Source organism: Buteo buteo, chromosome 11, assembly GCF_964188355.1.
Source record: "Buteo buteo chromosome 11, bButBut1.hap1.1, whole genome shotgun sequence".
Lineage (NCBI taxonomy): Eukaryota > Metazoa > Chordata > Aves > Accipitriformes > Accipitridae > Buteo > Buteo buteo.
In genome coordinates, this window is record NC_134181.1 from 39,663,417 (window position 1) to 39,689,292 (window position 25,876).

The 25,876-nt window shown below is 43.1% G+C and overlaps 1 protein-coding gene across 9 annotated transcripts in view; it reads left to right on the forward strand.

The window, feature by feature from the left end:
* Positions 1–1,393: 1,393 nt before the first annotated feature.
* PISD (phosphatidylserine decarboxylase) overlaps positions 1,394–25,876 on the forward strand; it is a 29,843-nt gene continuing 5,360 nt past the window's right edge. Inside the window, exons 1-7 of one of the 9 annotated variants that reach the window (XM_075041710.1) lie at positions 15,234–15,291; positions 15,503–15,586; positions 19,719–19,941; positions 20,019–20,135; positions 22,404–22,569; positions 24,604–24,840; positions 24,973–25,111. In XM_075041710.1, the coding sequence (XP_074897811.1) occupies positions 19,892–19,941; positions 20,019–20,135; positions 22,404–22,569; positions 24,604–24,840; positions 24,973–25,111 (709 nt within the window). In that variant the 5' untranslated portion in view covers positions 15,234–15,291; positions 15,503–15,586; positions 19,719–19,891. Of the gene's footprint in view, positions 1,486–5,113; positions 5,209–10,211; positions 10,388–15,233; positions 15,292–15,502; positions 15,587–19,520; positions 20,136–20,184; positions 21,190–21,234; positions 21,405–22,403; positions 22,570–24,603; positions 24,841–24,972; positions 25,112–25,876 lie in introns of those variants that run through there. The other 8 variants (XM_075041707.1, XM_075041708.1, XM_075041714.1 and 5 more) reach the window with 8 other exon arrangements.

Consider the following 25,876-nt stretch of genomic DNA (forward strand, 5'->3'; position numbering starts at 1 on the left):
CCAGGGAGAAAGATTACATCAAGACAGATCACTAATCAGTTCAGTCAATGTCAATTAACATACACTACAAACAAGTGTGTTTCATCTAACTACACCTTAACCTCTGAATCACTTCTGGGGAAACTTGTCCGTCAGGACCACCAGCAGGGTGCAGTTAGACAGCAAAGCTAATAATGGCTCTTGCAATGCTTGTAGCAAAGCACCTAACAGGATCAAATCCCACCTTCTTTGAGGTTTTACTTCCTGCCAATCCTACCATTACGTACGGGATATATGTACCTCCCAACAATTCAGTCAGCTAATAATATTAGCATTACATGAGGGCTGCATCTGTATCTCTGCTCAAATTGTACATATTTACAAATAAAAGGCTTTCCTGTACATGTCTAAGATACTTGTACAGATACTATGCTGCTGTCTGTGGTGATGTGAAAAAAAAAAGGATGACATGAAGGTGTTGTAGACTTCACTTAGGCCTGGTCAGGAAAACAAACAAACATTAATCACAAATGTAGTCAGGTCCGCTGAGAGGACCGTATCCTAAAGCACTGAGGATGCAGAAACACAGTGGCAGGACTCTGGAATTCTTTCCCTATTGATTCACCCTACAAAACTACCCCCCTACCACCGTCAGAAAATGGTAATTAGCTACTTCCCAGTAATGTAGCATCTATGCATCTATCTAGGGATGCATCTAAGAGGGTGGAAACAAAATAATCTCTATAAAATCCCCTCTGTGCTGCTAGGACACAGGCAAGGGACACCAGAGTAGGAACAGATGTTACTGCACTACCCTGCCCGACATCTCACTTGTAGGAACAGTATTGTCTCTGTCCCGTGTCATTTCCCCCCCCAGTAAAACCCCAGCCTTGACATCCCTGGTGTTCCCATATCTGTGGTCAAGGACTTACCTGCCCCTCAAGAGCAACACTGAGAAGCAGCTGAACCCCAACTGCTGCACCCTCAGCTCCCCAAGAAGCAGTCCCCTCCTCAAACCATACCTCCCTTTGGCCAACAGCTTTGTCCCGATACCATACCCCCTTTGCGGAGCAGCCTCGTCCCCACAGCACATCGCCTCAGGGACCACCCTGCCCCCTCACCACATCCCCTCAGGGACAACCCTGTCTCCTCACCACCCCCCCAGAGAACAACCCTCACCACATCCCACTTTGGGGAACACCTTCGCCCCCGTTTCCCCATTCCGTTTCTCTCCTGAGGAACGGTGCCGTCCCTACACACCACATTCCCTTCAGGTAACGACCCCTTCCACACCCCGTCCCCTCACACCACCGCCCCGAGCCGAGCCGAGCCGAGCCGAGCCCGCTCTTCCCTCAGCCGCGTCGGCCCCGCCCCCCCGCCCGGCCCCGCCCCCCGCCCGTCTCCCGCCCTCACGCGCGGGACGCAGCAGAGGAGGCGGCGGCGGCGGAGCGGGAACATGGCGGCGGCCGTAGCGCGGGGCGGCGTGGCCGCGCTGCGGAGGAGCAGGTACGGGCACGGCGGGCGGACGGACGGACGGGCGGGAGGGACGGCACGGCACGGCACGGCACGGCGCTGCCCGGCGCTGCCCGGCGGCGAAGGGGCTGAGGCTGTCCGGCTCCCGGCAGCGCTGGGGGCGAAGCGGTCTGCCGCTGACTGACAGCCGGTCCCCCGGGGGCGGGGGGCGTGAGGAGGAGCTGGGCGGTGGCCCGGCCTCCCCCGGGCCGGGGGCTGCAGCCGCCCCCTCCTCTCCGGCCGCCTCGTTCGCAGACGTTTCCCCGCCGGGGTGAAAATAGGTTTGGTTTTGGTACCTCGGCCCAGTCCCCCTGGGCATGTGCGAGGAGTCTCGTTCTCCAAGCTGGAAAGAAAGGTGAAGGGTTTACGTTTTTTTTTAAGAAAGAAAAGCGTGTGGCCTTGTATAATTTTAACTCGGTTTCACAGTCTGTAGTGGTCAGCGTGTAAGTGTTTAGTAGAGGGGCAGCTGCTGCCCCTGAGGTTATGTAACCCCCCGGGGAGGACCGGCTGTGAGGAGAATTCTGCACCTCACTGGGAACCCGGCGGTTCTTCACAGGAGATATTCTCCTAAAGCTTATGTTTTCCACTGCAACGAAACAATTTAAAGAATATTGTTTATAGGACACGATTCTGTGTTGTTGGACAGAACACACAGTCCCTTTACTTCACCTTCTCTCTCAAAACCTGGAGAAAACATGTCATGTGCAGAGCGCGTTGTTACCATCCGGCCTCAGTGCCCAGCCCCGGAGTGTCGTCCCTCGTCCGGCCACGGTTGAAGTCACCGAGGGGCTGAAGTTGTTAACTGGGGTCCCAGCAGTTCCCACTCCAACAACCTCCAGTCAGGTGGCAGAGTCAGGAGGCCAGCGCTCTCCTACACACTTGTACCCATCAAGGTCAGGCTGTCAGGAGCAGGGAAGGTGAGGCTGACAGTAAACTATTTAGTCTTGGCATCTTTACCTCTTTTTAGACAGATTTCAGAGTAAAGAGGAGACTGGTTTTCCCATGTTGGACACCAAAAACAGTTTTGGTAAGAGCTTAGGGTCTGCAATTAATTATTGCATCCTTCCTCTGTGATGATCTGTCTGCTGAAGTACCAAGTCCCAGTATGCCCTATTCTACCTTGGCAACATGAACAGCTCCTGGATGCTCCTGTGAAGCCAATGCAGCTAGTTTTATTCTGGCTGTGCTTTTTTTTTTTTTGTAGGTTATTATGTATCAGGACTACTATGTGTCTTGAGAATATTAGTGCTTTAGGCTGTAGCTAAGTTTTAATTATTTTTTTCCCTGACTTTTTAGGGCTTTAAAACTTTTCTGGTAAATTTAAGTCTAATGCTAACTGGATTTGTTCTTATTTTTTTTTTAATCCCTTAGAAGTAGCCCACAGGCTCCCAGCTTGCTGATGGGGAAGTACTCCTTTTATCCCAGGTGTTTTAATATGTTGTAAAGCAGGCTTTGTAATACCGCAAATTAGTGTAGCTCTGGTGTATGACCCATGTGGATCAGCTGACCTCATTGTTCATGATAAAATTACATCATGTTGTTATGTCAAACATACAGGTTCTGCAGCAGTGTGGGATGATTTTTCTGTCTCACTAAGGAAATAATATCCTGGGAGATGATGCAGCAGTGTGGCATGTTTAGCACCTGGTTACAGGAATCTATGTTTTGGGGAGGGACTGTCCTGTCACATTTGGGTTAATACAGTGGTTTTAATAGAGACCATTAAGCTGAAGGGCAGAGTGAAATGTTACTGACACCATGTTATGGGGATAAGTGAAAACTATAGCTATTTATCCTTGGCTAACATTAAAACATTGTTAGCAAGTGTCTGCTTATATCATTATGTGATTTCTAGACAAGAAATGTGTTATTTGTGGACTCCTTTTCTAAATAAAGAGATAATGTCTATATAACGTCTACTCAGTAGACACCCAAAATTATTTCTTAAAACTCTTAATAATCACTTCCTGGAATTGAATCACCCTAAATGATGCAGTAGCTTGTAAGCTAATGAAGTAATTCAGTATTCAGCATGTATCTGATGAAGAGCAGACAAAAGGTCAGAGGGCCAAATGAAGACATCCCAGCTGTGGCATTTACATCCCAGGAATGAGTAGGTTGCACAAAGACCTGCCAGACCTGGTTCTTCCCAAGGGACCGAGCCTGTTGGTGTGAGAACTCTGCCCAAATCCTGCCCTGGCTTGGGCCTGTGATCCTGTCTAACAGCAGGGTGTGGTGTTGCCATGCCATCTTCAAGTACTTCTCTAAACCTGCTCAATTACAGACTTTGAACAGGAATAGTTCTTGTACAATTGGATGGATCCTTTTCAGATTTATTAGAGACATTAAATGAAATATATTAAACATATGAAAAATCCTGGTTGAACCTTTTCCCTGCATTGGCCAGTTATAAGTCTGTTTTATGTATTTTCAGAGTGGCAGAACCACTCGCATTACAGTTCACCAGCATACAGAGTGGTAAGACAAATTCTAAAGAAGAGCTTCTGTGCCTGGCAGCCTTTTTACTTTTCCAGCTATACCAGTTGGTCTAGTAAATGACACTACCTCTTCACAGAATCCATAGCTTTTTCTAAGTACTCCTCCTCCTCACCACCATGGCAACGAAGGAGATACATGAACCCAATTCCTAAGTGTCTCTTAAGACACTTGCTATTGTAGGGGTTTCCTAAATGACACACCTGTGTAGCAGCCTGGTGGAGATGGAATAATCCCAAGCACTAAACAATCATTACAAAATTTACCACTACTTTTGCAAGAAAAGTTCGTTTTGATCAGCATGGCTGAATTCAACTTTGTCCATTATAAACATTACCTTTAGATGGAAGTGAATACGTTAGCCATGTTGTTACAGAAGATAGTGATGCTTGTAGTATGTACTTTCCTTGGAAGCCGAGCAATCTTGTTTTAAACGTTTGTGTTTTCTCCAGCAAAATACAAGTAATTTACTGATCTTAAAAGGAGTCTTTTGCATGCTGTTGGATAAAATTGGTCTGTGTTAAACTGGAAGCAGATTTAGAGAATAGTAATTCTCGTCAGTTCTAGAATCACTTATTTAAAAGAAAAAAAAAAGTAACAGATTACTAAACATGTAGGCCAGGGCAGTGCATAAAACAAGATTAAATTAGATTATATTAGCTTGCTTTTTAAAAAAGACTCAGATTGTATTCACCATCACAAACATTTTAGAACTCCAAACAGGCCAAGATATGGTACATAATGACAACATAACTAGTTGCACGAAAAGGGCTATTGCCAAGATCAGCACGTACAATACTCAAAAGAGTGTCACTGTTACAATAGAATTAAGCTCAAGAGGAACATACGTCAATATTTGGTAAGAAAAAGAAAAGATAAAATAGATGCAACATAAAATAAATATCTGCAGGAGCACTTGGATTGTCAGGTTTTTTTGGTTTTTTTAGGGAAGGAATAGGCCAGAAGGGAATAGGCTCAGTGGAAATTTTATGATATTTTGAGGGGACTTTTACTTCCTATATTATTCAGCTTCTGAATATAACATTATCATTACATTGAACTGCTTACATTTGCATTATTAAACATTGGTACTGAAGCAACTGCTTCTTGTTTGTTGTATTTGCAGTTTGCTGACTAGCTGTAACTTCCTTATACATGAGAACCTGTGTGTTAGAACTGGACTCCTCTGGAAGCAGCCACCTTCTAGGACATTTTTCAGTGGTAAGTGAAGGCTTGTATCTACCCAGTGTTTTTAAATTCAGGGTCACTCAAAGTTAGGCAAATTACAGTCACATATTGGTGAAGTTCTTGAGATTAAAGTAGTAGTGGGAGTCCAGCACCAGAGACCTATTCAGTTCATGGCATTTCTGTAGACACAAGCTTGTAAATTTTGGTTTACTCCTTTGGTGTTACGTTTTCCAGATAGTAAAAGAAGTGTATTTACCTATTTAATGAGATTCCTTATGAGGTGTTATTCATTGTTTCTCAGCTATTTTGGAATACTTGGATAGCAAATGTAGCAATAAAAATAAATAAATTAAAAACAAACAAACAAAAAAACCCCAAAACCCAAAAGCCAGAAATCATTTCCTTTAACAAGAGGAGCATTTTGGACAAATAGCTTCCCTAGCCATGGTTAAAGCTTCTCTGTCTTTTTAGAAGTGCCATCTGTTCCACAATGATTTTGTAGGTATGAGGAGCCTTGCAGAGACAAAAATCTGGGCAGCAGTTAAGATGCTATAGTATGCAGAGCAGTATTGGCTAAAACTGGAAAGGCAAAGCTTATCCTGCTTGGGGGAATGTCAGCCCCCCCCAAAGCAGGAATACCTCCATTGGGACTTATGAATAGACCATGCAATTGTTTGTTTTCTGCGTTTTTTTTTCCTCGTTATTTTTGTTCACTCTCATACTGTATTATACCTGTGTATATTTATCAGCAAGTAACCAGCTTGCTTTGTCATTGTGACATCTGCTGCCCTAATGGTCTCTTTTAATGTGCCCCCTTTGATGGAATTTGCCTTTTTTTAAGCTTCGTTGATACTTTGACAATCATCCTTTTCACTGATATTACCACTTCTGAAGAAACCTGTGTAACAGGGTCAGCAGAAAAGGAGCTAGGGTAATAATGTGAGTGGCTGCTATGTTTCTATTTTGTCTATTTCTTTTTTTTTTTCCTAGGGGAAATTTATATTGGGATCTGTTTCCATCTTCCTTGGCAATATATTTTTTTGACAAGTTTGGTATTTAATTAATATGTTCATACATTACAATAGCCGGGCAGTTCTGCACCCTTTGTAGATGACTTATTGCATGTAAATACAATACAAATTCACCTTTCTTACATCACATCCGTCTCGGCACACTAATGAATCAAGGTTTTCCCCTGTGAGCATTTTTGTACAACTTAACAACAAATTGTAAACTAGAAGTTAGTCGTGTAACAACAGTGTCACTTTCTTGGCTTCATTAGGTCAGCTGTATGCAAAATGAGGGATTTCAGGTTTCCCGGTACTCTCAACTCTCTCTACTCTCAACAACTGAAGAAAGTAGACTATTTTGTAAAGCAAATTTAATCAGATTGACTGTGATACTATTATCGGGTGCTAGGGGAGGAAGGACTCTGGGGAAGAGCATATATAATGAATCTCTTTAAATGTAGACTTCAAACTTTTCAAAACATCTGAAATTCTTCTAGTGAAGATGATCTCTGTATAGCGCATTAAAACCCTTTAATCATAGGTTAATTTTTCTTAATTAACTTCTGCAGATTACTTAGTTTTCTGAGGAGCCTACAGTGGAAAAATTACTTTTTTAAAGACACAATTTGGTAGAGAGGTTCATGTTAGGACAGTGTTTCTATATTAAAAAAAAGAAAGTAACAGCACAAACCAGGTGGGAATTTGTTGAAAATGTTCAACTGTATTACCTGCATTGTAGTGCAAGTCTTATCAGCTATTCACCTTGAGAGGTCTGAGGAATTCAGAATTCAGCAGTTTAACAGGTCTGTAAGAAAGAAAAGGTATAAATATCCTTTTATATTTCAAACTGTACTTGTAATTTTAATAAATCAGGAAATCAGAATAGGTTTACATGAAATATTTAAGACCTGATTAAAATGGTGCTTGCACTTGGAGTTACTTTAGCTGGGTAATGCTGTGAAGATCAAATATTAGTATTTGTTTCTAATAAGTATTTGTCTGTAAACTTGTAGCATATGAGTTGTTGTATATTAGTGTAACAACTGCATGCAGTTGTCTTTTTTTTTTTTTTTTCCTTGCCAGCTGAGGTGTTGATCCCATTTTCTATAACCATTTTTGGGGGTTAACTTGCCTGTCCAAATCCTTTGTCTGGCATGTCATATACGGATATTTCATTACTGAAAAATATGCTTGGACAGATTAATAGAAACAGCAGCTCTTTGTAGTCTAGAAACCAAAGTTAGTCATTACGGGAAAAAAAAATATCTAGGAAGTTGAGATGCATACTGCAAAATTGTTGATCACATGGAAGAAAAAGTCATCTGAAGTTGGCTTTGAACAAATTAACTTTTTAGCCAGCCATTTTCTAATCCATTGATATTTCAGATTCTGGTGTGGATTTAAATCTAGACGACTTGCAAATGATGTCATTATGAAGAGCAGATAACTCTTCTTTAGTTTTATCTCTACCCCTTATAATGGCCTCCTCTACACATTTGTATCCTTTCCTAGAAGAAATTCTTCATTTTGTCAGAGTAACAAAGCAATATTTATATCATTGCATCTGATTGCATAGACTAGAGCATGCCTTTGATTATGCAGTTTGCTTTCTCAGCCTGCATTTTTTAATGTTTCTGAGGGAATGAGGTTTTCTCATCTGTTCCAAAGAAGGAAATTGTTTTTATTCTCATTTGCTGAATATACTCAATGTTTAAAAGAAATCTGAAACAGGCTAGCTTTACCTGTAAGGAGTTCAGATTTAGGATTCAAAGCATCTAAAAATGTGTCATTAGCATGTTAAAAATCCTACACCTTTTTCCTCTTGTCCTGGACTTGTCTCTACTGGCTCATGTGCCAAGACATGAGCTTTCTTCATATTCTCATGCTGCTTGCCAGAGAGCTGCAGTAGTGTTAGTATCATTAGAGAACATGATGTTCAGCTGAAATCTCTCAACAGTGCCAACTGCCTGAACATGGCTTTGTTGTCAGAATCAGTAACTAATCTTTTTGTCTTGGAATTTGTAAACTGGTTATGTGAATTTCATTCGTGTCTGAGAGGTGTGGAATTTTATTCTGTCAGGGTAAAGAAAGCTTAACAATGGCGTGTTAGATGTCTTTGCCAATCATCATGGTTTGGATACCAGTTACAGAAATGCTGTTTCTTTAATGCTGGAGATGGGGAAAAGTCAACTCTTCAAATCATTTATCAACAATTTAAATTGTGTTTGCTGTGGCTTGTGGAACATCAAATGGTTTGGTCGGTAGCACAGGAAGAGAAATGTTCACATCGGTGTAATCAATAGGGGCTCTTGAAGTGGAAGCAGCCTCTTGCTGGATACAAACCAGAAGGAGCTGTTCCCACTGAGCGGTTTTGGTTTGGGAATTTGCTAAGCTCTGGTGAAACAGCTGAGCAGCTTTGCTAACTTAGAACCAAAGATGTGGTGGGAAGGGAGTTAAAGGCTTTAGGGCTAAAGAGTATGGTTGGTTTCGGTACAGATATTTCTGTGGAAATAGTGATGCAAAGTTGAAAGGTTGTAGAGTCTTTGTAAATTCAAAATAAAAGTCTGTCTTTATAAACATTTAGCTGTTCTAAATGATCCCTGTCCTTTATTGAGCATTGTTCTTTAGGACAGAATATTTTCTAGAATCTTAACTGTAACTGTAGTTGCTGCCTTGTTTGTTTGTTATTGGGGTTTTGTTGGTTTTTTTTTCCCCCAGAAAATAAGATTTTTTTTTTTTTCTCTGTAAGAATAAAGCTGTTTTCGTATTATGATGTATTTTAGGACATATAATTCAAACATTGTTTTAAATCACATACGTAGGAAAGAAATGAGCAAAAATATTATTTTGGTAAAACAAAATGTGAGCAAGAATTACTTTTATTGGGCATCTTTTTGCCGCATAATGGATGAAGAATAGCTGAATGTTTCTAATCAACTCTACTACTTAGAACTAAAGCTTCCCAGAATGCTAAGCAATTATGCTTTGTCTCTATGTGTGCCTAGGAATAGATTTGGTGTTTATTCTTTTGGTTATTAATGCATCCTTTCATAGTCAAATCCTAAGCCTGACATTGATGGAACAAGATGTAGTCCATTGTTTTTGATTCTGGCTCACCCATGTTAACGATTGTTGTGGAAATGACACCAATCAGAATTAGTTTCTCTGGGCATTTTCTTTGTCCCGGAGTGACTTATGCTCATTGCTGAGAACCTTCAGACTTTGACTGTAACACAGATAGAAGTGTAGTCTAATACTTAGCCCATTAAGCCGGAACATATTTGTTTTCTCTGAAGATTTTGCAAAGGAAATACTTCCCACTGCTGTGGTTGCTCTGTGTGGCTGTCCTGTTGCTCAGTGCCAATGTGGTGTACATGTATCTCACAGATGACACACAAGGCTTGTGTTATGCAGGAGGAGCGTGGCAGTTCTCAGTAAGAAACAGACATAATACTAGATGTCTTTTTTTTTTTTTTTTTCCTTCCATGTGATGACCTGTATTACAGCAGAAATGTGCCTATTATCCTGTTTACCAAACCTACACTAAAGCAGGTCATCATTTCCTTCCCTCTTCCAGTTAGCAGTACAATTTGGGGATTCCCTAACTATAATGAAAGCTTTAATGACTGAGAAGCATGAAGGTCTTCAGTACTACAGATTGTTCACCAGCAACTGATGATTCTATATAGTAACAGCATAGAAGATCTCATAGTTGGAAAGTATGATAGTGCTTTCAGGGAGTCATTTTATATGTTTTGGGGGGAAGCATGTTGGAGAGGTGTGTGGCAGGGGCGAGGGGGATGAGGTTAAAAACACAGATGACCAGTCAGTCCTTGTCAGTTGAGTTTCAGTAACTTGGTAAGCTGCAATAACTGGAGTACTTAGGAGCATCGAAACATAGCTTGTCTCATAGATTTCTGATCATGTTTTCATCACCTAAGCTGACATCCCTCACTGCACATAATAACTTTTTTCTTTAGTGTGTAGTTGTTCTCTATCCCAAAGTGTGGTTTTTTTCTATTACAGACAGGAAGAAGCTTCATACTGCTCCACTAGGGCAAGTCTTCCGCCTGCGCCCCTTCCATGTTCTGATTGCTACAGGTGGGGGATATGCAGGATACAGAAAATATGAAGATTACAAGTTGGAACAGCTGGAGAAGAAGGGCATAGAGGTGCCTGTGAAGCTTGCAAGTGAGTGGGAGGTAAGAAACTTGGGGCAGTTTTACTTCTGGCATATTTGAGGCAAAGCTCCTTTGCTTTCATTCCAACAAAGGAATGTTTAATTTGTCCTCTACTGCCAATGCATTTTTGACAAATCATGGAACTAAAGTTTCTGTCACTTAAGTAACTATAATTTTGTCTGAAGTCAATGTAATGATACATTAGGAACTGCTGGCGTCTCCGCCATCTTTTAGTACGGCTGACACTATATTTTTAAATACTTGTCAAATCAGAGGTAGAGGGGATGATTGTATTACGTATTTTGAATAAAAAAATGTTTGGTAGGCAATGAATCATTCAGATGGAAGTCATGTAGTCCACCCTCCTGCTTAAAGCAGGGCCAACGCTGAATTTGGACCAGGTTACTCGGGGCTTTGTCCACTTGGGTCTTAAAAATTTCCAAGGACAAAGATTCCACAGTGTCCCTGGGCAGCCTGTTCCAATGCTTAATTACCTTTGTAGTGAAAAATATTTTCCTTATATCCAGTTAGAACTGTTGCTGTTTCAATTGATGGCTGTTACCTCTCCATCTCCCTCAGTAAAGAGCCTGGTTCCATCTTCTCAGTAACCTCTTCTTGGAAGTTGGAAGGCTGTTGTTAGGTCCCTCCTAAGTCTTCTCCGGGCTAAACAAGCTCAATACCCTTAGCCCATTCTCAAAGGCCATGTGCTGCAACCCTTTGACCATGCTGCTGGCCCTTCACTGCACAAGCTCAAGTCTATCAACATCTTTTCTGATCCTAAGAAAACTGGACACAGTATTCCAGATCTGGTCTCACATGCACAAAGTAAAATGGAACGACCTTCCCTTGGCTTGTGCTCCTCTATGCTGTTGGCCTTCAGCACTGCCAAGGCACGATGCAGACTCATCTTCAACCTACTGTCCACTTGCACTCCTGAGAGAGCATAAGGCATGCATCTGCAGTAATTGATGGAGCTGTAGCTCTGCTTGGCGCAATGCATTTTCTCATTTTCCCCACCTTGCGTTGCAAGGTAGCAAATTAAGCACATTATGCAATTTACAGAGTTAAATACAGAAATCAAAATAGGCAGGACTAAAATGACATATCATAAAATTCAAAAAACATTCAGTGCTGAGTTGTTGGGGTTTTTTTGTCCTAGCAGTTCTAGCTACGGGTACAGCTTGTGCAGTAGTTGTAGGGTTTATCTTCTCACTAGCTGCTCAATCTGTGCTACTTTTGGCACTTCAGTTACTTCCTCTATGCCTTCATGCTTTACATACTTTACAAGGAAGCTGAGACGGAATTGATACCTAGTTAATAAAAATTTACCTGTTTTCTTTGTGAATATATAGCAAGACCTTTTTTTTGTAGGTAACACCTAGGTCTGTAATGGCTCTTGGTGATCCTGAGGGATTTTTGCCTTTTCCTTCTGGATTCCAAGGAGTTCAGAAATTATTGTGAAATTGCAGTAGGTATATCGGATTCATAGGTCAAATATTCATTGCAGCATTGAAGTAAGAAATGCTTCATAATTGTATATTGTACAACTCCATGTTAGACAGTTTAAAGTATATGTGGTATTCTTCCAAACAGCCAGGTGAGTGCCTGCTTCAGTGCCATTTCTGAAGGCAAGGAGTTAAAAATCCTAGGATTGTAGGATTGTGTAGGAGATGCTTCAGTCTGACCTTTAGCATCCCATTTCTTTGCATTCCTGAGCACACTGCCAGTTTGTGAGTGGTTTGGCCACATGCCTGTGGGGGACTAGGCTGGAATCCCTAAATTCATTTTCACTAGTGACCCAAATCAGATATGATCCAGACAGTCCAGATGCTAACAGTTTAGGCAGTGATAGCTCCTGAGGAATTTGTCTGTAAATCTGTCTTCTGTATATTCTTTTCCTGCTGAAGCTTATTTCAAACAGGTTTTATGTTTTGATTAAAAAAGAACTGGTAAGTGTTCATGGAGTATTTATTTTAAAAGGCGATGTCAGTTCAGTTTTGATACTCGAAAACAAATGGTTTTTTTGTTACTGTTTGTACTTTTAGGTATGAAATTGGGTAATTCCCTTATTAAATTTGCTTTCTTTCATCATACTGATATGCTGGTTTGTTATTATTTGATGGCTATTTGGTGAAGCTCCGAGTATTGCTTTTGATGAAACAGCTCTAAAGGATTTGTTTTTTGCAGTGGGGAATCGCACAAAGTATTTAAAACTGATAAGCAGGGCTCCAAATGCAGCAGATACCAGTAGGAGACACTAACAAGGTTTCCTAGTCCTTCTGATGTGCTTAAGTTCTGTTGAATGCTTCTGTGGGAGGGAAAGGAAGCTTGACAGTTACAAGGAAAAAGAGAAACTGTGTTCAGACGTTGCAAGAAATATTCCAAACAATGAAGGATTCAAGAAAAATAAGAGCTGCGTTGTTCCTTTTTATTGGAAAGCAGTGTCTTTTTTGCTGACCTATCATTTTCGATTATTCTGTTTTTTGCATCCCTGGAAGCACACTTAGGAGTGTGGAAAAGAGGGGTTTCGGCTTGTTTTTTAGAGCAGAATAAGCCTTTGCCTAGGCAAAAAAGAGACCAAGTGCGATTGAACAGGCTTTGAAAGGGTAATATAGAACAGGAAACTGCTGCACATCCCCTCCCTGCAGAGCCTGCTGCTATGAAGTTCTGATTCCATGGTACCAACCTCGTGTTCATGTGCGAACACACACCATCTTCCACCTGACAGCTTTGTGTGTAAGGCAGATTCTCCTGCTTCTGAGCGGAAGACAGAGGTATGAAATAGGTAATCATCATCATGTTATGCAAGCAGGGAATCTCTCCCTGTTCCAGAGGTACATATCGGTATCGTCATAGAAGTGTGCATAGTTTTTGATTGAATTAAGAAGAGTATACTCCTATATGGTTTTGCTTTGCTCAAGCTTCATAAAAGAATGGGGGGAAAAAAATGAATCTGGTTGAAGTCGAGTGTCCCTTAAGTTTTTCCACAGGGAAAGACAAAACTATTGTTTCTTTAGCATAGATCTTTTCTTCCTGTAATTTTCTTAGAGACATTATGTAGCTAAGAGCTTGAGCTGATTAACGCCTTAGTGTGTCCCCTACTGTGAATACCAGTGAGGATCAGCTTTCATTTAATTAGATGAGGTAAAGCAGAGGGCTTGGAGGGAGATGGGTAGATATTTATCAGATGGATGGAAGCTTATTGTTTCAAATCCTTGCTGTCACAGAACATTTCCTGACTGAAATCTCCATGCGTAGCACGCCATTCATATGCTAACTAGAGGCAATTTGCCTCCTCTCACCTGGGCACCAGGCAGTGTTGATACAGGATCAGAGAGTTACTATGGGCAACCTTGGCCAAAGAGTGAGTTCGGATGAATGGAGTGGCCGGATGAACAAGAGTTTTCCTCTAGAGAGAGGAACTTCTCATAGCTGTCCTTTGCTTCCATAGTTTGTTCTGGTTTGTGTAAGCAAAAAGCAGTGTTTGTTGGAGTGACGTGCACCAGGAAAAACACAGTGAGCCATTAAAGGGAAGTGAGCTGTAGTGACATCTGATAATACAGATGACAGATTAATACACAGTTCTGTCCTGTTTGAACCTCAGCTTATCGTCATGGGCCACAGTTTTTAAAAACAACTTAATACAGTGGGGAAGTGCTTGAGTATAGGTTTAGGATCTTGATTCTCAGAGGTAGGAACAACAGTCTTTCCTATTGATATTAAAAACTGCTCGTATTTATGGAACAGAGGATACTGGATACTATTTTGGCAGTACAATACAGAAGTTGCTTTCCTTGGCCCAGAGGAGACAGACATTTAGTATTATGGTAAGAGGTGTGCATCAAGTTCAGGAAAGAGCTAATAATGGAAAAAATCTCTGATTATTTTTTTTAATCCAACTTTGGAAGAATGAAACAATCTCTGGTTGGTTGGTCTCTTACTCATCGTTCTTGCTCCCATGTTCTGACGTTTGGAGTTTTATTTGAGCAAATACGCAATTTTGAAAAAATTTCTTGTAGAGTGGCCCAATGCACGTGACAAAGATGGTCAGAAAATGTTAAAAGCGGTGAAATTTCAACATCAAAATGCGTGAAGGGTGTGACAGTGTATAAATGTTTTTCTCAGCTGTCCTGGAAAGTTGAACTGAGTAGAATCAATCCTTTTTTTTTTTTTTTTTTTAATCTGACCCGTGAGCTGGCTTTTTGACCATGTAAATCTGTTCTCTCTCATACAACTTCCTGAGCATCTTGCTGGGATTATGGAGCAATTTATCTGAGCGTTTCGGGAGCACTTTATGAGACTGCAGGGCACTTTCTTGCTTTGGCCGAAACTGTGTGCGTCAGTCAGATGGTCAGATTTCAGAACATGGTTTAGTGGGCATGGCTGATGGTTGGACTCGATGATCTTGCCTAAATGATTCTGTGATTCTACGGCGTTAACGCCGCACCAGGACACCACCGGGAAAGCGCAACCGCATCCGCGCCGGGATCTCGCTCCCCGGCACGGTCGCTTTCTCCCGTTGCCGTGCCTGTGGCTCCTTGGGAAGCCGAGCGGGGATGAAGGGACCTCCTTGTTCCCCGGGAGCGTCCGACCCCCAGCCCGGCAGGCCCTGGGTGCCCCCCCCGGCCAGACCCCTTCCTTCTCCCGCGGAGCCCCGGAGGTCCAGCCCCCTCCTCCCCGGGCCGAGCCACCGTTGTCGCCGTGTTCCGGTCCCCTCCCGTTTCTCTTCCTTTTCGGTTCTCCTGCCCTGGCTCCTCCTCCGAAGGGGGACGGGGCCCTACGGGAAGACAGAGCCGCTTTGGAGCCCCAGTGGCTGGGAGGCGAGCCCGGGGGGAGGACCGCCTGCTCCGCGCCGCTTCCTTAAAGGCGAGCACCGGCGAGCGGCGGGGAGTCAGCGGCTGCGGGGTGTCCCCTGCCCGGGCGGGGTAGGTGCGGGGGGATTCCCGTCCCCTCTCCTGCCGGAGAAGGGGCCCCGGGGGTGGGGGTGGGGGTTGGCCGGCCCGGAGGGAGCCCCCCTTCCCCGGCGGCCCGGCCACGGAGCCCCGCGGGGGCGGGAGAGCCGGGCCCGGCCGTGCGCGGTGGTGGGGCGTGCGCGACCCGGCGCTTTGTTCACGTGTCTGAAAACTGTTTTAAAAGGGCGGGTCGGCATCGCGTTTCAGCGAGGGAAAGCCAAAAAGCAAGCCGGGAAGGAGGAGACCTCGCTCTGCTGGCCGGCATCGGGTAAGGGCTTGTGGACGGGCGAGGTCCGGTGGCCAAGGGTTGGGCGTCAGCGTTGAGCCTCTGGCTGGCTGGAAGTTTCAGGAGAGACGTTCCAAAGTCTCGGCTCTCTCACGAGTCATCTCTTAACAGATGCAAACAACATCAGTCTCTCGGAGCAGCGTTATCGGAGTTCAGAGTCCCGCTCTTAACTTCCTCCGCGGCGGGGGAGGGCAGGTGGGGCCGGAGGAGCCGCCGGGGGCTTTGTGCAGCTTCTGCCAGGTCCTGCTTTGTTGGGAAGACAACGGGGTTAATGCTTCCATCAGAGATCCCTTACACAACAGGGAGTTTGCTTTACAGGTATCTTAAGCTAAAATGCGGGGGGGGGGGTGTTTAAGACGTGAAATGGAAAATATTACTGCAAAATATTAAAATAATACAGTGTACTGTAGGTGTCATCAAGTTTCATGTCACTTTGCAAAAGTAAATAAAACTTTTTCTCTATAGAATGCAACTAAAAGAGCAATGTAAAATTAGGGGAAAACGATCAAAAGTTTTTTTCTTAATAAATTAAGAAAAAAATATGTAGAAAGGCTTCTTCATATGAAAAGTAAAGAATTTTAGAAATTAAGGATGGATAAAGCAGAGCGTGGTATGTTTCATTAGCCAGCACCAATAATCTGCAGAAAGCGGTATAGTTGGCAAACTTCCCTGGCAGAGCTGGAACCAAACGTGCTACTCGAAAATCATGGGGCCTTGGCAGATGCTAACTCTGCACTCGGGTTTCCCCAGCAGCATGAGAGCTTGAGGTTTTGTTGTGCTCTCGGAGTTCAGGAGCTCCTGACTGGGTGTGGAGCATCCAGTGTTTCTCTTGCTGGGCTGGCTCCGGAGAAGGTTGGGTGGGAGCAGGGATTACATGTCTGAAATTAAACAGATGCTGCTGGGAAAGGAATGGAACCTTTAATAAATGGTCACTGAGTACCTCTCCCCTGATTGCAAGACCTTATTTTTGCTGGCACTTACATAGAATACAGCCTTTGGATGCATACGGTGCATTTTTTAAACAGGAGTTCAGTTACCAAATGTAGAAAATGTGACCAGAGGGCCTTGAGCACTCTACGAGCGCATTCCAAGCCTAATGATTCATGCTTGTGATTTAAAATTGAGACTGCAGGTTTGAAGTTCAGTTGTATATTAGTCTTTCTTGCAAACGCCTTGCTGTATTATTTTTTAAAACTTGAGGGAAGGGCTTGAGGTAGTAATGATAAGTAATTAAATGGGGTCACTGGATTTGACGCTTATTTGAGCTGACAGAGCAGAACGGTGTTGCATAGCTGGCAGATTAGCAGTTCTCTATTAGATAATAATTCTCTAGGGATTTATACCTGCTGGTAACTGCTTCTTTTATTTACCTAACATGGATTCTGGGCGAGTTCAGACAGGTGGGGGAGTCTGGTACTGATGTCCAACCTCCTGCAAACCAACAATAAGATTCTTGTCTAAGCTGATAACGCAGGCTTTGTGGCACTGCCTGCATCCCAAGAAGTCCAGCTATTGAGACGCCATTATATGAGTTCCTCTGTCATGAGCTGGTTGATCACGAGTTCTTGTTTCTTTCCCCATGGAAAGTAGGTAAACTCAGCATTGATTTTTCATTTCAGCCTTCTTACACTGTAGGAACGGCACATTGCTTCTGGGGCAGCCGCAACAGGGATGGCAACCTGCCATATATGTCAGCGTTTAGGCAGGACTCGGGTATTTGCATCTTGGTGAATGTAATGAGGTCAGTAGAACAGAACTTAAGAGAAACTTAGGTCGTCTTACTCACCTGAACTCAGTTTTTTGAAGAAGTGGAGGACAAAAGCTTTTAACACTGATATTTCTCCCTTCCTGGAGAGGAATCTCTCTTGCACTGTATTTTTTGTTTTGAACTAAAGGGTGGTAGTTCCCACTGCATTGGGCTGTAGAACATTTTAATGTCCATTTGTTTCTAGGCAGCAGGTGAGCTATTTAACTCGTTCCATGCTTTCAGAGAATTGGGCTTGTTCAGTCTAGAATATAATAATTTCTTGAAAATGTTTTGGGGAATAAGATTGAATTTCTACTGAAAGACCGTGTGGGGTTTATCTCCCTTACCCTTAAGGGAAGAGTACTGAAGACAATGTAGCTAAGACTTCTGTTTGCTCTGTTGTCTTTCTGCAATCTCATGCATAGGTGAAGGTCTTCAAAGGAGATTAGGCAGGGGAGCAGGGTGCCAGCCTGTCCTGGGGAGCTGGGCACGGCCGGGTGCTGCGATATGCCCGCGCAAAGGGCAGGCTGCGGGTCGGGGCGCTCTGCCTCCTCCTGCCTGGCTCCACCAGCGCCAAACAAATGAACAAACTCCACAGTTTTGTGAAGACGCATATTCAGTGTGAAAATGATTTTTGTCTTGGTCTGATGAAGTGCCTTTTGAAAGGATGTTGTCAATTTAGCTTGTTTCTATTTAAAATTCAGTATTTAATGGTGGTAATTTCTAATGTTCCAGGCAAATTAGGAGAAATAGCTCCCCTGTGCTCCTCGTTGCTTTTCGTTGAATTTTGATGGGATTTGGGGTAACTGCTTTCATCATTTTACTATACAGATGGCTTCATTTTTGTTGTGTAGGAGTTTCCTGTGCCAGCCAGAGAAAGACTGAATGATATTTTAACTAGGAAAACAAAAAAAGTTGGCACAGGGAGGAAGGAGTATGTTTTGAGTGCTTTCAGGATCTTAAATTTACCTTCTTTCGATAAACTGGAATTTTATTTTTTTTTAATATGCAATTGTTAAAATTCAGCTTAAACAACAACATGCACACAGGTCTTGGAACTTCCTGAGGTACAGAATACCATATAGCAGTTTTCTTCCTGAAGAAAATACTCTAATGTAGGGACTCCAGAGGTGTTTCTAGGGAATATCTGTAATATTTGAAGGCCAATCAAAATACACAATTCTTTCTAGAATATTTTCCTTTCGAGGCCTGAGTGGGATGCCATTAGCTAGTTAATTCTAGCTTTTCCTGCTGGCCCTCCCACTTCTGTCTCTAATACAGTACAACCCTTCACATCAGAGCAGTAGTGCTCTATTTGATCTACTCTGTAGGCATACAGCTTTCATGGTGTTTAGAGAGCTTTGGAAACAAGGAATTTGTTTAGTTTTGTTTTTTAAACCCAGACTTTAAGAGAAAACGTAAGTGAAATGGCTAGCCACTAGAGAGTTAGCTCCTAAATTGTTCTGGGTATTTGGTTTAATCTTGAGGTGAGGTGTAGCTAGCTGACTTCCACTTTCTGAACTAGGGGTCCGGTTTGAAGCTCCCTTAACAATCCAAAACCAGTCACAGGAGATGTAGAAAATCTGTTTGAGATATGGTCTGCAGGGTCAAAGAGGGAAATTTCTCTCTCTGTGTATTCAGAATGCTTAGATAGAAATACTGCAGCCTTTTGTCTTTAAAAAACAAAACCAAACCAAAACAGCTTCCTTTACTCATGTTTTGTATTTTAGTTCTACTGGACATTAAAACTGTGACAGTACTGAGTGTCACATAATAAGATATGTTAACACTTCTTTCATACCTGATTCTGAATCTGGCCCTAAAACTGGCTTATTTCATTATGTATCTGGGTATTTGTAGAAGAATGTTCTTTACCTGCTCCCTATGTGAGTCTCTGAGACAGCAAGAGACTTCAGGAGATGGATGTTGGTGTCTGGCAAGGGTTGTAAAATAGAAAGATGCTCCTTTCCTTTCTGTTTTCTTCTTTCCAAGCTGGACGTTAAGAGGAGGAAAGGATTTTTGGTGCGCAGCAGTCCAGAACTCTTTTAGGGGCAGCTGCTGCACTGCAGAATTGAAGCTGGGAATTATCTCCTCCTCTTCTCCGCCCCACTCCTCCTCCCAGCCTCGGATTCAGACTGGCTCTGGGGTTAGCTGTGCAAGGCCAGCTGGCTGCTCATCTGACTGTAGTGCATCGCTGCCCAGCAGCCTGAGACTGCAGGGTGTTTTTTGGAGAGTTGGGTTTCAATGGCCACCCTGGCTAGCGGGAAGCAAGGACTGCTTATACGGACAGCTCATTTTTATCTTGTGCGGAGTCGGCTTTGTAGTGGGATGTTGAAATATGACACAATGCCTGTTTGTTTGCAATAGCTGCAACCCTCGTAGCAGAGATTCAAGTGGGAAACAGAGGGGGAATCCAGAGAGAAACCAGCGGGGGAATTAGGAACTGTGACGCCGTGTCCTCTCTCCTGTGCCGGAACAAGCAAAGGAAAGAGAGGTAGAGGAAAAAAGACTGAGCCTTGCAACCAACCGTCACCCTGACGATGTGTCAGTCAAACACCCTGCAGGGACCAGATCTGCACACAGGGAAATGGTGAGATGCTATAAAGCTTTATCTAACCCTCCACCCTCTTGCTACAACCTCCGCAAAGTTAAAATTCATGTCCGGAGGCTGCGTTCAGGGAACGGCGGCAGCAGCAGCTGTGCCGGGGACCAGCACCCACAACTGGAGAGTCCAGGCCCGGCTGGCTCTGCCGGTGGTACACCAAATAGGAGAACTCGTTTCAGGTACTGTTCGGTATTTTCTGCTTTGCAGGAATGGTGACTGAAGGGAGAAACGAGGGAGGGAGGATGGGTGGGCTTCTGGGCAGAAGGAGCGACAGCCATCTGCAAAGCTTTTGTTTGGCCTAATTACTATAAAGCTCCTTATGCATTGAATTGGCAGAGAAGGGCGTGCTGTTATATGACAAGGGGAATGAGGAGGCTTTCATTCCTTTCCTTTCTCCTCTCCATCACTAGGAGAATGGAAAAATTAGCGAGGGACCGCTCTGAAACCAGGCCAAGGCAGTGAGAAGCCCGAGGGCTCTGGCGGGAGCTGCCAGGATGCAGCTCTGCAGGGATTGGTCCATGAGCGACTGCAGTGAAGAGGGGGAGAGCAGTGGGAGGGGGAGCGGGACCTCCGCGCTCCATGCTGGCAACCCGGCTCCCAGCCCTGCCAGCCCTCGAGCAGACCGCAGGCTGGTGGGTGGTAAGGATGGGAGGAAGAATGCGAAGTGTCCCTTATTCCCATGTTGAGGCCGTCCCACCTCCTGCTGGGAAGAAAGCCGGCTTTACCTCTGCTGAGACAGCACTTCATCTCCTCAGGGGGTTTTTTGGGTTTGTTTTTTTCCCCTTGCATTGTGATGCACAGATCATTCTCTGGTTTTTATGCACAGATTATTCTCTGGTTCTTGGGGGAAAAGCAGCTGTGTTCACTGCAGAAAAGAATCTGAGCCAAAGGCACCATCTTGCATCCCAAAGTAGTGACAGTTGTACCTGCCTGCATGATATTTTAATCCTGATCCAAGTTTTGAAAAGAATGTGTTGGCAAGAAAATTTCCTTTTAATTTCCCAGCTTCTTTCCATCTTGGAAAGACATAGACAGTATTTTATAGTTCATCCTTCGTATCATATAATCCAGTGAGAGAGCTGTTCACAGCAGACAGAGCGTACCACTTCCAGTTTGTGCGCGCACATAGCTGTATCCTGCTTGCAGGCATATTGGCTTCAGCGGTGTGTGGAGAACAATCTTTTAGCCAGGATTTAAGTCAGTGCCCAGAAGACTTGAACATTTTGCCCTCAGGTAGGCAGACTTTCATTTGATAATGTGACCTTGGAAATGCCAGTGGTTTCTTCATGCGTAGAAGCCAAAGAATAAATGGGGACCTGAAGGATCTCTCCTCCAGACCTCCTGCAAGGGTCTGAACTGAGGCCCACGATGTCCTCTGCTAATAAACTGAGCAGCTTTTCCCTCTGAGAGTTGCACGTTCAGCTTCTCCCCATGGCCATTTGTGCAAAGTAAGTTTCCCCTCAGTCCGGACGTCCACATGACAATAAACCATAGATGCAGTTGGTTGAGGCAAAGGAGTTGGTTATTGGGCTATGGAGACTAGATTATCTTGCAGCACTAGCAATATTGGCTTTGTTCACATGCTCTCTGTTTAGAACCAGGATGCCCAGTGACGGTTTTAAGACCTGGAAAGATGTCTTTTGGAATCAGTTATTTGTAAATTGTATTAACTCAGGAGTGCCACTCCTGTTGTTTCTCAAGTAACTGCTTGTTTCTCGAAGTTTGTGAATGACCAACAGGTCTGTGTAAATTTGGCTCTATCGTCTTTTGTGGTACAAAGTACAACTTGAGGCACAATCTAGTCAAGATGCCTTCAACACGTGAACCCTCAGAGGGACCTCAATTTATTAGGTTTCAAGGATTTCTTTCACTGGAGTATCTGTTCTTTCCTTAAAACTGTCCCTCCTTAGAGTTCTTATTAAAGTCCCAGCATCACAGATTCCTAGCTTTCAGAATATTGTCTGCTGTCCACTTTGGCTATCCAACAGCTGGAGCAGTCACAAGAAACATTTTCTGGGGATGTAATCTTCTGAGATTTGGAAGAAGAACCTTTCCTCTTTGTTATTTCCACTGTAAACTATCATGTGATGTTGTTAGTTGGATGAACCAGCTGCATCTTGTTTTTCAAATGTCACCTGCAGGTGATCTTGCCTTTAATTTTTGAGGGTGTCATTCATAAAATGTGACCTGTGAGAGTGAAAGCTGTTTTTTTGGACAGAGGATTTGTCTTTTTTTTTCTTCTTCTTTTTTTTTTTTTTTTTTTTTTTAAGATAACTGGTCTCCTATTTTGGGAATGGGAAGAACTGATCAAAATAAAGGAGTAAAGACTTGCAGAATCAATGTTTTAAGTAAAGATTAGCAGGAATAAATCATCCCCAGCTATCAGACGCTGGTGGTTCTGAGGCTGAGATGGCTGACCCTCTTATGTTGTGTATGTAATCTTTCAGGTTGCAATTTCCCCAGCTGGCCCTGAGGCGAAGGTTGGGCCAGCTAAGCTGTATGTCTAGGCCTGCTCTGAAACTCCGTTCTTGGCCTCTGACTATTCTCTATTATCTTCTGCCTTTCGGTGCTCTTAAACCCTTGACCAGAGTGGGATGGAGGCCTATGAGCAGGGTAAGTGTGAGCAGGTCTCTCTTGCGCTTCGTGTATGTTAGCTGTTTTATACCGAAGGGAGCTGGCAGCAGTTGGCTGGAGAGATCCTTAGTATAGGACAGGCTGATGATCACTAGTAGGAAAGCAGAGAGATGCAATTCATGTTTACCTTTAGTTTTTACTGTTCATAGTTGTGTCAACTGATTGCTTCACAGACAACAGTCAGGGGTCTACCCAGGAAAATCAACAGAAACTTTTGAATTGATTCAGTCACCTGAAATATCAGCACTAGGATAAGGCAGACCACAACTCTTCTCAAGTTTCCTTTCCTGGCCACATTGAAATGGTCTCTTGCTTTGTCATTTTTGCACAGAGGGGGTTTGTTCCTCAAGTTTTTTGAGCATTTGTAATCCAGCCTGTCCAAATGCTACACAAATCTCTGCTCTGACACTGTTGAGAGCAGGGTGTGAGACGTCTTGCACAAGGTTATTCTCCCCGCAAGTCACGCAATTTCAGAATGCAACACCACCACAAATATTTTGATTGGAAACTGGAACAAAATTGCCATTCTTAAGCCTATTTCATTGAACAGCTGTTCTGTTTGATCCTATCAACTTGAAAACCAGGCTCTTTTGAAGAGAAGGGGCTACTAGGAAATACCTCTTCTGACAATTTTTGTGATTTTTACAGTTGTATCTGCATATTCTCTGTGTTTGTGGAAAACTGAGCAAAATTTATTTTAGAAATTAACACTGTATAAGGCATGTCAAATAAAATGGCAAAACATTTTTTTATTCAGTACTTCAGCTTATATAACCTAAGGTACTGTTCATTTAGAAGTTTTTATCTGAAGTAAGATTAGGTTGGTGTTTTCTTTCTGAAATATCACTGTGTTTTAATGTGATGCAGGATGGCGATTTGTGAGTGAAATCTTAATTTGCTGTATTTGATATGATGGACAGGCTCTCAGCCAGTGTGTGCTTCTGTTTGTGTTTATGGCTGTTTTCCAAGACTTAATTATGAAGGATATGATTAATATTGAGAATAAATGATGACTCTTGCTAAGGAAAAGAAAAAACCCACAACTTTTCATCGGGAGCTAAATGTAGCTGAGCTGTACTGTTCAAAAAAATTGTACCAGATGCAGCAGATCACTATTTCTTTGGCAAAACTCATTTTAGAGGATTCAGTTCCCTTGGTCCATGCTCCCCCGGTGACATCATGGTCATGTGAGCTTTTTGGCTGATACGAAGTACCACAAATCCCAGAAGAGTTACCTGCTGGAATTGCCAACAGGAAGACAGAGTCATCTTTCCAGTTACATCAACAGCATATACCTCTTGCCAACATTGTTTCGTTTGTTTTTCTTGCTACTAAAACTTATGCTTTGGTGTAAGTCCAAAGATATATATTTCTACAGGAATAAAGGCACTTTACACCCTTGCAATTAGCAACTCCCGCTGTTGCGAGAGGAGTAAGGCTGGCATAAGTTTATACTGGTGTAGCTGCATCCATGTGGGTATGTTTCTTTGATTGTACCAGTATCATTAGAGCAGTACAGTGTGGAAAACACCCTCATTAGTAGATGCATCTGAGAAGCACATCATCAAACACTGAGAAATTATTTTTCAGTCAATTTTCATTTGGTTATTCACAAAAATGAATATATTGGTAACGTTAAACCCTTGTGATGAGCGTTCTACTGGAATATGTGAAATGTTTTTTTCTGTAAGTCTCATGTTGGGCAGTTTCCAGTAACTTGAATGTGGAGCTTCAGCCTGCAGGGGTGTGGAGATGCTGGCTTCAGTATAAGGTTATAGTAAGTTTCATCCTGTCCCTCACCTGCTGTCAGCAGAATGGAGGGAGTGAGGACTAAGTGCAGCGCAGTGTTAATTTTTTGCTGACTTAAAGGCTGCTTTGTGTGTGGTGTAACCCACTGAGTTCCAGGGATTGGTTAGCAGGAACAGTTTGATCCTTTCTGTTTTATGGGGAGAAGTAAGAGAAAGCCATTGGTGGGAAGAACTGAATGACGCGGTGCAATCCATCTTTCTTTAGGTTGCTCTGTACAAATCGGTACCAACTCGACTGCTCTCACGAGCCTGGGGTCGCCTGAACCAGGTGGAGCTGCCTACATGGCTCCGGAAGCCTGTTTACAGCCTGTACATCTGGACCTTTGGAGTGAACATGAAGGAGGCAGCTGTTGAAGATCTGCATCACTACAGAAACCTCAGCGAATTCTTCCGCAGGAAGCTGAAACCACAAGCACGGCCAGTCTGCTGTTTGCACAGTGTGGTGAGTAAAAGGAAATGAAGGCTTTACACTCTGCTACCAGCTTCCCCCACCCCCCAAAGGAACATGTCTGCTTTGTGAGGAATGAATGAATGAATTCCTAATGTGTTTAATTTTTTTTTTTCTTCACTGTAGATTAGTCCCTCTGATGGAAAGATCCTTAATTTTGGACAGGTAAAAAACTGTGAAGTGGAGCAAGTAAAAGGGGTTACTTATTCTCTGGAATCTTTCTTGGGACCTCGCATCTCCACAGAGGAACTGCATTTTAGCCAGGGTAAGTTCTGCATCAGTTCTGCATTTATTCTGCTCTGCCCTTTCAGGGTTCTCAGAGATCATGAGAAAAGAGATTACTTTTTTTTTCCTCTCTTTCTCACATTGTCAGGAACAAAAGCGGGTCTGATTTTTGTTTTGTTTTATTTGGGGATAAACATGTTATTGTTCTAGTTCTCTTTCTCACCAGTGCATTATAGTCTCTTGTCTGGCTCAATCTGATTATCTGAATTTAATTGCTTGGTTCCTGCTCGACTCTAAGATCTGCCACTATAATGAGGCTGTAGCACTCCTGCTGTCAGACTGAAATGTGCCCAAGCACCAGGTTAGCAAAAATTGGTGTAAGCTACTCTAACAAGATTTATGCTCAAGCGCTGTACTTCTAATGACTTATGCTGTTACTGCTCTGTTGCACCTGGAGCACCGTCTCCAAAGTCTTCAGTTTTGATGAAAGCAACACATTTTGCTAAACTGGTGAGGGAAGTGGAGAGACCGAGTTCTGCAAATAGTGGAGTTATTTTCAACATGAGCACAAATGCAACTACTGCATTTTATAAAAATAGGGCCTCTTCACAAATTCTGTTCTTAAAAGGGTCACTCTGAGAAAAATTCTGTTCTTGAAAGGGTAGCTTTAATAAAAACTCTGTTTCACTGGATTTCAGTTTCTGCTCTTCTGTTTAGGGAAGGGCAAACTCCAAAATTAAGGAATTTCCAAAATAATGAAAACAATACAGGGTCTAATTTTGTTGTAAAGGGAAGAGAACGCTTT